The sequence below is a fragment of the Barbus barbus genome (assembly GCF_936440315.1).
Source record: "Barbus barbus genome assembly, chromosome: 15".
Classification (NCBI taxonomy): Eukaryota; Metazoa; Chordata; class Actinopteri; order Cypriniformes; family Cyprinidae; genus Barbus; species Barbus barbus.
The window spans coordinates 9966353-9978823 of NC_136743.1; the positions used below are offsets into that span (position 1 = coordinate 9966353).

General features: G+C 38.1%; 1 protein-coding gene across 1 annotated transcript in view; it reads right to left on the minus strand.

Moving 5' to 3' along the window:
- Positions 1-612: 612 nt before the first annotated feature.
- Positions 613-12471, minus strand: part of cdh24b (cadherin 24, type 2b) — a gene marked incomplete at its 3' end in the record, with an annotated part of 105068 nt that continues 93209 nt past the window's right edge. Inside the window, exons 3-6 of the mRNA XM_079434765.1 lie at positions 11790-12084; positions 10390-10509; positions 5338-5505; positions 613-680 (exon numbers count right to left, since the gene is read on the minus strand). Of these exons, the coding sequence (XP_079290891.1) occupies positions 613-680; positions 5338-5505; positions 10390-10509; positions 11790-12084 (651 nt within the window). The remainder of the gene's footprint in view (positions 681-5337; positions 5506-10389; positions 10510-11789; positions 12085-12471) is intronic.

The window sequence follows — 12471 nt, forward strand, 5'->3', positions numbered from 1 at the left end:
TCATGTGCGGCGAAAACACAGATATATAACCTTGCGGGATTGGATGAGGATTGTGAATACAAATAGCTGGAGACTCTCGCTGCTGGTGGGAGGCCACACTGAATAGAATTAATTGTGAAGGTACTTTCACTTTTAATTGAGTGTTCAGGACCCCGAAAACCCATATCTGACTACCAAGAGAGAAAACGCTTAAAGCACTCCAACACATGTGAATTGATTGGGAAAAGTCACAAGGGATGTGCAAATAACGTCTTGCTTTCAACATCAGACACATTGCTGAGACGCCAAGCAACTAATTCTTTACATTTTACGCATCCTTTACTTTTAAAATGGGTTCCAGCAGAGGCTGAGATGAGTTTACAGGGTGCATCTTAGTTACATCCAAACTGTGGCGTTTTATTGCCATTATACTCAAGAGAATATATGCATCAGTTCTAATCGCCTGTTGAACTTGACACTGCATGATTCCATAATGCATAGCTAGAAGGCTAAATGAGCTTTATGCTTTATGCTAAATGAGCTTTATGCTTTGATTATGCTTGAGAGAGTAAATAAATGGGCTTTATGATCCGCTGAGAGCACACAGTTAGTGTTTTGATGAACAGTATTTTATCATGTGCCGCTGACCACTGCAGAGCCTTTAAAAGCAACCCCAGCTGAGGGCAGAAGGGTGAGGAGGGCTGGAGAGGGTAGAGAAATTCAAATTTCAAGAAATTCACATATCAAGGAGACGCTTTGAAAAGCAAAGAGCAAGAGGGAAGGATGCTGAATGAAAATTAGCGCTTAGGGGTTGATGACAAAGCCTGTCACCTCCGAGTTTCTCCATCTCCAGCCGTCCTCTCGCTTCCCTCAGCCTGATGAACTGTCAAACGCGGCGGGTATGTGACATGAATGTGTATGTGCGTGCGACACAGAAGCTGATGTGTTTTCCTGTGAGCGCGCACGTGAGTTTCCTCTCATGAGCCAGTCGGTGAGTGTGTAAATGGCATGTGTGAGAGATGGAGAGACAGCGGGAGGGAAGACATATGAGAACAGACAGTTGGAATAACACAGTGTCTACACACTGGACACGAGCGGCAAAGCATAATCGCTCTCATTATAATCATTGACAGCGTCGGTTACATCGCCCTGCAAGTTGAAGAACGCCCTTTTCTATTTTTGACTCACTGCAGAGCTACTCTAATCCCATTATTCCTGCTCTGATCTAAAAATATATATATATATATATATATATATATATATATATATTATTGAACTCACAAGTTTAATGTGTGTGAACAGACTACACATTTTTATGGAAAAGTTTTAACAAAACAACAACACTATAACTTCTATCATTTTAATGACTCATTAAATCAGTTATGGTTCCTTTGATTGGTTCACCCCATAACTGGACAAATTTCAGAGCCAATGCATGCAAAAGATTTATCAGGATAAACTGTACATCTTAAGTTTAAGTTGTCATTAAATAAACATGAATTTAATTATTTATATAATAAATATGATTAATGTATTAATTATTTAAAAAATTAATGTAATTTAATTTAAATCTGTGCATTCAAAAATTAAATAGAAATACAAATAAAATCTATTATTTGAAAATATTAATTAAAATATTATACTTCTGTTATGTTGATTCTGCATTAAATCACTGTCAGTGTTAACAGCCTCTTAGTGAACATTCATTCATGTCATGCAGCGCCTACTGTGACGCATCAAAATGAAATAATTCCCATTATAACAAATGAAGTTGACTATACTGCACAGATGCTCCAGTCACTTTATTTTCCCTGTCTGCCTGAAATAAAAAATAAAAAAGTTATTCTATAAATATAATTTAAACATTTAAATAACTTCAGATCATTACTTGTGATCAATGACTTGTGATTTTTGAATTTAAAAAAGGGCCAGATTTAAATCATCTTTAGTTTTTAACCTTATACACTACCATTAAAATGTTTAAGGTAGATTGCTTTAAATGTGTTTCATGAAGTCTCTAATGCTCACCAAGGCTGCATTTATTTGATCAAAAATACAGTAAAACAGTAATATTCTGAAATATAATTACAATAATTATACAGTTATAATATAAATATCTTTACTATCAATTTAATGCATCACATTTGAATAAAAAATCATAATAATGTTAATTATTTCTTTAACAACAACAAAAAATCTTACTAACCCCAAACTTTTAAAAAGTGGTGTAGCTTTTCATTCTTTAGCAACACTACCGTTTAAAAGTTTAGGGTCAGTTAGATTCTCGTTCTTTGTTTTCTTTTTTTTATTGATTTTGCCAAATACAAACAAAACAAATGAATAATGTAATACAATAATTTATTCAACTTTACTGTTGCTTAAGTTAAGCTCACAGCTGATTAGTACTGAACATTATTGACATGCAGCTTCAAAGCTTCCAGTGTAGACAGGATGTAACAGTTGATTTAAAGCTGTGAGTGGGCACACAGACACACACACACACACACTCCCATAAATAAAATTGATTCCATTCTTGGGTCTCAAGAGCAGAGTTAAGCTGTCCCTTTTCTTGTGCCACCATCACCTCTCCTCTCCTTCCCATCTCCATTTCCCTGTCAGCCTTTTTTTTCTTTCTTTGCTTTCTTGCTCTGTCTGTGGACAAATTACGGTGATTATCGTTTAGTTCCTCTATTCTCCCTCGCTTCTTTTGCTATCTTAGCTTTTTTTCGTCTTTCCTCAATCTTCTCGTTTCCCTTCTCCTTTTCGTTTGTACTTTCACTCTTCATCTGTAACCAGCAGACACTCCAGGGAAATAAATTAGTAATATTTATGATGGAATCTTCTCAGTTTCGTTGCTTCTTATCGCGTCGCCTCATAAAAAAGACACTGATCTTAACAGGCGTACCTATGTAGTCATCCGTCAAACAATCTACCCAGCCATCCATCACGTGCATAGTGCACTGCTCTCGGATGCCCAACACGGCAGCCAAGGCTGTTAAAACTACATAAACCAGCTCAACTCCCCCTGCACCTGAGTCTGCATCTATTATACCGAGGGATACATCAGCCTCGGCGCTCCCCGTAACATTCTTCAAGCGTAATTGCAATGGTCAAAACAGCTCCCAAAACGCCTGTAATTTGTTTGCTTTTATCTGAAGCGAACTCTCTGAGAGATTTCTAAATCGGCCTCCAAATACTAGGAGATTTACCCAACCTTGCTCAGTGAACCTGAATGTCTACCTGGGTGAGACTTTGATATATTTTCCCCACACGTCTTCAGATAATCTCACCCCAGCTCACCTCTGTAAAAAAACATGAGAATGTGAAGGGCAGAGCTGATGCTGGGAGAGAAAGGGCCCTGTTTTGACCATACTAATAAAGGGCTGGTATGTAATTGAGCAGAATTGGAGGGAGGCTGCATTTGATAGTGTTACGGCCCCTATGCAGGGACAGTTAAACAGCTGACGGTGAGCACTAGATGAGGCTCTTTTCTATAACCAACCTCTAACTCTAGCTCTCCTGTCTCCCATTTTTGGAAATAGCTGGTTTATATGCCCAAACCAGGTTGTACACACAATTCTCAAACTCATTTAGGAAAACAAAATAATATAAATCAAATGCTCTGGTATTTTGCCCCTCTTATTGATGGAAACAGTAGGGAGGGGACGGGAAAATGGAACAGTGATAAGATTCAAAAGCTACACAAACTCTAGACCAGGGGTCAGAAAACTTTTGGGCATGAAGTGCCTTTTAAATTTTTCTGGTTAACCACTTTGACATTATGTCTAGAGCAAGTTCATTCTTGCATTTTAATAGTATTTATAGCTCCTAACAGGCTGTGTGATGATGAGGAATGATTACCTGAAAATGTACGTCGGTATGCAGATTTCCCTATATTTCTGTTGGCACAAGTGCCATAGATTGCCGACCCCATAGACCATTCTGTGATGCATTTAAATTTACCATGGTAGCCACAGTATCCCTAAAAATACTGAAGTATTAAAAAATCATAATATGGGTTGCACTTGAAAATAGTAATATGTCATTTGGTTCACTAATGGCAAGCTTTTAAGTCATGATAAGTTGAAGGCCAACCAAGAATATTAACCTGCCAATACAGTCTCATGACAAGCTGTGGGAATTCACACAAGGTTTGGAAGAATTCACAGACTCATACATACACAAATAATGGTAACCTAAACCTAACTATAAAACCAAACCTCTACACCTAAAAAAAAATAAACCCAATTTAAAAATCTAAAGAAGATCCATGTTGTAAGATTTCACCATCTCTTATGAATTATTAAAAGCTGTCATGAAAGTGTGATATGATTTGTCATCAGTTTCGACTGAAATTTCTAATGTGTTTATAGAATAGAACTTTTTCAGCAGCATTTTTAACAGTCATTACTCAGTCTTCGTGTCACATGATCCTTCAGAAATCATTCTAAAATGTGGATTTGGTGCTCAAGAAACTTTTTTTTTTAATTGTGCATGCCTTTGTGTAATTTAGGTTGTAGCACAAAATGTGAAAGTTACTTTAGACCTTATTTCACTCCTAAAACAAAATCTATGATTTCAATTTCAATGAAACTCCTCATAATTCCTGTGGGAACACATGGATTAAAAAAAGAAAAACAATTATCTTGTGGCTTTTATGAGATGTACTTCAAAGAGTGCCTTTTTATGAAAGAGGTGGCTTTTATTGTACAAACTATAGGAATTTAACCATGCAGGGTTTGAAATCAAGTTTTTCACTCACCAGCCATTCATGACTTCCTACTAGCCAAAAAAAATAAAAAAATACCTTGAGGCTGTCCACACTGGACACGACAATTAACCACTGCAAATAATTTTGTACTTTGTGTCAGTACGTCATAAATAGAACGAGGCATCAGTTTGCAATCAGGATTTGTCCCGCAGCGCTGCATCCAGTGTAGACAGCATCACTGATTATAATGTTTATAATGATTATGTTGTATTTTGTGTAGACACAGTGTGAGACTTCAGTCGTTTTTCAACTCTTTGCTTTTGCTTAAATGCAAAGAAAACCAGCATCAATAGGATGGGTATGTTCAAGTAAGCTAGATATGTTTGGATGCTGCACAATTAGGATTTATTTAAATATATCATGACTCACTAGTTCAGTATTTGCGCTAAATCTGCGCAGATTTGGCTTACATGAACTTCCCCAAGAAATGAATGATTGAACATAATGTAGGAAAAGTAACATACCAAATCGGCTAGTGTTTGAAAGTGTTATCCACCACAGCTGACTTTTACCTGCATCAAACCCTAAATTTAACTGGTAACCTTCTGCAAGGGATATGCATAGACATGATGTGGAAAGTTACTCACTTTGTATGAAGTGTGGAGGGTTGTCATTGACATCCATCAATCGTACAGTAACCGTTGTCGTTCCTGACAGTCCGCCAAGATGACCGCCCATGTCTTTAGCTTGCAGTACCACTAGATACTGATCCTGTGCTTCTCTATCTAGATCTGGAACTGCAGTACGCAGGATGCCTGAGGGAGAAAGAGCGACAAAGAGAGAAGTACACCACAAATTCAATCATCTCCTTGAATCAAATCATTTCCATGTGTTCTCTGACCGTAAACTTGTAGAAACGCATCCCAGCGGACAAGGTCACCTGCGCGAAACTCTTACCATAGGAGAACAGTCTATGATGGAGGTTTATTGAAAGGTCACAAGGAAGTTTAACTGTGGATACACGCTGTAGATTGAAAGAGACCTTTCAGAGTGCTACGGCTCAGAATGCTAATTCCTGCTAATGAGTAAAAAAAGAATGCCATGCAATGCATATAGGACAGAATTAGGTTAATATCATTGATTGGCATTCACAAACCTCTATGAGAAAAAGCCCTCTCATTCATATCAGCGTGGGGTCCACAAATGTCAACAAACTTAATTAGGTTTCATTAGACGGCCAAATGGAATCAAAACATGAAGAAAGTCCATTATCCGCATAGACAGAGACACAATGCACAGACTTCTACACAAACATTCGCACAATGGATCCGTGAGAGCAATAAAATTCATCTTTCACTCTCTCACTCCTTCTCTCTGCCTCATTCTTTCTGGCCTGTCATACACACAAATACCCATCATTCTCCTCGAAACCCTTACGCTCACACATAGAGATTGGCCACACAGTCCCACTGTGTGTAGAATCGCACTGTGCTCACTTCACTTCTGCCAATTCCACTCTACAGCACAAAGAAGCAGGAGTGATTTTTCAAATGACTACAGCCCCCCTGTAACCCTGAATAAAAGCCTCTCGCAAGCCTCCGGGTCACAAACCAGACCCACCGACAGGCACAGAGGCCGGGCCGTTGTGTCATTTAAGCTTGCCATTTAAAGGAAAAGTTCACCCAGAAATTCTGTCATCATTTACTCAACCTCCCGTCATTCCGAACCCATATGCTGTTATTTTATTCTGTGGAGATATTTTAAGACTCTTTATACAGCTACACTATACCGCTCAAAAGTTTGGGGTCGGTAAGATTTTTTATGTTTTTGAAAGAAGTACTCTTGTGCTCAGCAAGGCTGCATTTATTTTATTAAAACTACATTAAATAATATGAAATATTATTGCAATTTAAAATGACTTTTCTATTTTAAAATACTTTAAAATGTAATACATTCCTGTGATGACAAACTCTAATTTTTCAGCAGCCATTACTCTAGTCTAGTGTCACATGGAATCATTCTACTAGGCTGATTTCCCACTTAAGAAACATTTATCATTATCAAATATAGAAAAAGCATCAGCGCTGCTTAATATTTTTGAGATATAGGATTCTTTGATTTTCATTTTTGTAGCACTGCAATATAAATGTCTTTTTACTGTCACTTGTAAATCAATTTAATGCCACCTTGCTGAATAAAAGTATTAATTACTTGTCACTAACTCTAAACATTTGAATGGTAGTGGATATAATGGCTCCAAAAAGAGCCCTAAAAGTTTCATAAAACTAGCCCATATAACATGAAGCATTATACAATATCTTTGTGTGAAACAGACATTTAAATCAACACATTGCAAGAATGTAGCTTCATACAATCAAATGAAAAACATAATTTGTTCCTAAAGAAGAAAGCCAAATGCTGTACTATTGACAGTACTATTTATCAACAATTAAAAATGTTAAAATCATCATTGAATTTGGAAGCAGATGCAGGCTAGATAGTTTTAGTGGCATAAATACATAATGACTTACAAATCTCTGGCAAAGCTATCGTAGTACTTCAGAAGACTCGGAATAAGATGCACAAGTCATGAACTACTTTTTTTTATGCTGCTCTTATGGTGTTCTTTTTAGAGTTTGCTCACTGAATTGTTATTGTATTGCAAGAACAGACCAGAGATTCTTTAACACATTCGATTGTGTTTTCCACTGGAAATATAACAGCATACAGGTTTGGAATGACAAGATGATGACAGAATTTAACTATTTCTTGAACAGTTCACAAACCTGCGGTGGCGCTCCACTTTGAAGCATTTTTCTGTTTTTCACAGCCTTCAGAAGTGTGATTTGAGTTAGTGTTTGCAGCATTTGTTAGAAGTGCAGCAGCACAAGCGGTATGAATACATTTCTGCCAAGTCAGTCTGGATTAACGAGTGTTGAAGAGAGGGAGGGAAGAACCAGGAAAATAGGAAACAGGAAAGAACCAGAGGGATGACGGGATTACAGAGTAAGGGGGAACTAATAGAAATGATCAGGGCTTTGACGAGAGAGAATGTGGCTCTAATGGCTGACCAGGGACTGAGACTGGCCTAAAGACAGTATAACATGAAACTGAAGGCTCTCTATTTCACAAAAGCATTGTGATGTATTTTTCACTGACTGCACTTAATTCTCACCCAGTCCTTCAGACTTCAGTCAAGAACTTCAAGTGATGTTCTCCATGTTGTCACTGAAACAAACACCTGAAGTGGTTCTTCAAACAGTTTCTCATAAATGTTTTAGATATCATCACGTTAGTGGTATCTCTACTGTTACTGTGTTGCTGTTATTGCAGACTTTGCAGTCAGAGGCCTTTTTGACACTTTTATTGACAGTACAGTAGAGACGAAATGATGGTGAAAAGATGAGGGAATGAGATCGAACTCACACTGGCCACATGAGCACCATGGCATCTGTCAAAAACCTATACAGTTCTGAAAGGATTGTTAGTTTATGGTGGTTTGTGCTGGTTTGAAGTGTTCTATGCTTTGCTAAATAGAGTTAAATAACATTAACACTGTTTTTGCATAACTTGGCAAATTTACTGGCTGTAACTGAAATGAGACATAATAAAATAATTGTGATAATTGATTTTAACAGGTGATAATTAATCTTCTCACATCGCATGTCTCAAATTTCATGTCACGCGTGTTTTTCACTTACACATTTGTCTCCTAAGTAACCAAGTAAAGTCATTTTTGAAACAACCTTAATGAGGCAAAATTGTTGGTCATGGTGGAAATGTTTCTTTCATATAATAAATAAAACATAATAAACCTTTAGTATTTTAATAATGGATTTTCATAGTTTCAAAAATAGTTAACCCAAAAGTGAAAAATGTAAGAAATAGGAAAATAAACACAAATACATGCTTTAATAATATAAAGTACATAAAATGAAATGTTTACAAACACTATAAAAATATATTTTGTTCCCCTTTTAACCAATTTAATGCTATTCCAAACACAACTGGACTGAAACATTTAAGTATAAAACAAACATAAATTATAGTGGCATTCACTATAAACAACATGCATGATAAACACCTAGCTTAAATGAAATTATTTTAAACTGAAAGCTACCAACATGTGGAAAATACCCTATAAAATTGGGCACACATGCCACTCTCAATCGGCGCGGATCCAAATAAATGTGCTTTGCGCATGTTGTGTGTGCTTGATATTAACTGCATTATATAAATCACTTTGGAATTTAATTCGCAGCACATTTCAGTTAATAAAAAAAATCTGAATTATATTCCAAAAAACTACTCAATTCATATGGACTATGATTACCATGTTTTTATGAATTTTTTAAGTGTAAAGGTTTTGGGTAAATGGACATTCAAAGGAGGGGCAGAATTCTATCACGTTTCATTAAAAATGTCTTTATTTGTGTTTTGATGATGAACGAAAGTCTTATGAGTTTGGAATGGCATGAAGGTGAGTAATTGATGACAAAATTTACATTTTTGAGTGAACTAACCCTTTAAGATAGAAAGCTTGGGTCTGAAACAAGTAAATAAAACTTAATATTCATTTAATTAAAAGTATTGAGAAAGTTGAAAAACAGTTTTAATTAATAATTCACTACATTTATATAGCATTTTTCTAGGCACTCAAAGACAGTACTTGAAGTGGAAAAAAATAAGTGCCCCCCCCCCCCATTTATTTATTTATATTAATATTAAAATAAAATATTTTTTATTAAAATATTAATATTTTTAATAATTCACAATGTATGTATAGTGCCACAATCAGTCAATAATTAAATAAAAGTTTTCAATACAAATTAGCACAAGCTGCAATACCAAACAGGACCACAGAGAGACGCCAAAGACCACTAAACCGCCTGCCTTTAATATACGGATCCATTCAGAATCGCTAAATCTCTGACCACCGCATAATCAGCGTTCATTATAAAACACTCTTGCTTTTAAGCCAAATACACACTGAAAATAATCATTTTACTGACATCTAGTTGTAAGTCACTATTCTCTCCATAATCGCTGATGAAATCGGCCGTGTTTTCTCTGCATTAGCGCTGTTTTGAGCTTAATGTTTGAATTTGTTCACTGGATCCTTGGACTTTCCAGGAGTTTACGGTTTAAAATGATGTGAATGCAAAAGCCTGCCTTTTTTCATTTTAAGATATGATTTTCCTTATAAAGTATTAATTCAAATTAATAATCAATAATTAATGATTGTTCTAGCCATAGTGTGCCAGAACACCCACCACACACCAGCTAATTGGTGAAGCCAATCAGAACATATGGGAATGATTAGGAGGCCAATGGGCGAATTTGGCCAGGATGCCGAGGTCACACCTCTACTCTTTTTGAAAGACATACTGGGATTTTTAATGACCACAGAGAGTCAGGACCTCGGTTTAACATCTCATCCGAAAGACGGTGCTTGTTGATAGTATATTGTCCCCATCACTATACTGGGGCGCTAGGACCCACACAGACCACAGGGTGAGCCCCCCCTGCTAACCTCACTTGCACCTCTACCAGCAACAACCTAGTTTTCCCAGGTCTCCCATCCAGGTACTAACCAAGCTCAACCCTGCTTAGCTTAAGTGGGCGACCAGTCCTAGGCTACAGGGTGAAACAGCTGTCGTTTTAATAATAAAACAGTTCATGGGAATAGAAAAACCCACCTGTCTGAGCGTCCACTGAGAAGTGCGGCTGCCCCTGAACAAGTGTGTACACCAGCCGCGCACTGTTTCCATAGGTGGGATCATCTGCGTCTGAAGCCGTCACCTGAATGATGGAGGTCCCTGAGGAAGAGTTTCAAGGAGCGAGAGAGAGACAGTAAGCGAGAGGGCAAAAAAGACAATGATGATCAGTATGGCACATGTGAACACAGGTCAACACAGGACAAGCGCATTACATGAAGAGGGGCGTATAAAGACTGACAGATTCTCCCCTTCTCTCCTCTCTCTCTCCCTCCTGCTGCAGTGTGACAAATACAGTATTCGCTTTCTCTTCTCCCCAGCCGCACACCGTCTTTCATTTGTGCCTCTGTCTGTCTCACTTCATTTCTCTTCATCTCCTTCTCCAATTCCCCATTTGCTCACTCTCTCAATCTCTATGCCTGATTTTGCGGCCACACTCCCCTGTTCCCTCAACTCCCTCATGTCTGGAATCTCTCTTTCGCTCCTGACAGATATGGACTTTTTTCCAACCAAATAAATCAAAGAGCTTCACGCGAAGGACCGAAGCATTTTGAAACTAACATATATATGTACAATGGAAAGAGAACTGTGTTTCCCATGGGGCAACGGCTGACAAGCTCAGAGGGACAGGGGGATTTGTGGGAGCAGCTGTTGCTGTTTTCAGACATCAAAGGCCTGACAGTGTCACCATGAGAGCTTGTGGGTTGAGGGGAGGGTGCCGTCTGATTACAGATCTTTCACAGGTAGTTAAGAAGCAGCAAATAGAAGGCAGTAGGAGAACGAGAGCGAGAGAGAGAGAGAGAGAGAGAGAGAGAGATTGTCACTGTAAACGAACGATCAGATAGGCAGATCAAAAAACAGACGTGACTGCCGGGTTGACGCAACATGCACCGGCTCAGAGAAATCTATTCATATTCAATCTGAGTGGAACTGAAGAAACACGCCACAATTTAGACTGATAACGCATTCACACTGATGTAATATTAGATCTGAATGGCGCTCTGGTTTCGTTTCCCTCAGAAAGTGCTAGATTATTCAGATGCAGCACAGAATATTTCTTGTTTGCGTTTGGGATCCTTTGATATTAATTAAAGTAATTTCAGGCAAAACAAAACAAGCACAACTGTCTAGGGGTAATATTTTGAGCCCGCCTCAAATGGACGTAAAATCGATAAACGTGAGAGGTTATTTCACCGAATGAGCGTCATTAACATTTAAACGCCGCAAATTATAGGGAGCATTTTCCTCGGCTTTTCATTCAATGATTTTTGAATAATGCAGGATTTATGCTGTCCCAAAAATCACTGAATGGAAAGCAGAGGAAAATGACATTCACCAAGAAAACGTGCTAGCGGGGATGAGCATATGTTGTCTTCCGCTACCTATGTTTGCCATCTCGGGTACTGTGGCGCTGTAGGGTCCTTCCTCGAAGACAGGTGGGTTGTCATTGATATCCTGCACTCTAATGATGAACTGGGAGGAGGGCTCCAGGGCACGCTCTGTCTGACTGTCTGTTGCTGTGGCAATCAGCCGGTATTCGTCCTTCTCCTCCCGGTCCAAGGGCTTGGTTACGTGGATGTTACCCGTCTTCTCGTCAATCACGAACACTGACCCCGCCCCCTCACCCCGCAGCACGTACCTAGTGCGTCCATCACCTCTGTCTATGTCAGTGTGAAGCTGATGAGGAGAAAAAGAGAGGGAAAGGTTGAGATTACAAGAGACAGAATGGTTCAAAAAGACTAATATATTGTATACACAGTGCTGGGTAGATTGCAGTCCATCCAAATTACATGACAGAAATTGTAGTTAGTAACGTAATCCATTACATTACACATTTTAGGTTATATAATTTACTTTTTGATTACTTTTAGATTACTTGTGAGCCAACTCGTCTACTACATTGATTTAAAGGTGACATATCTTGAAAATCAAACTTTTTCCATGTTTAAGTGCTATAATCGGGTCCCAGGAGCATCTACAAACCCAGAAAATGTGAAGAAGAACAGCCCAGTACTTTTTTTTGGTAAGCCTTTCTCTGCAAGCTTGTGAACAAACGAGCTGCTC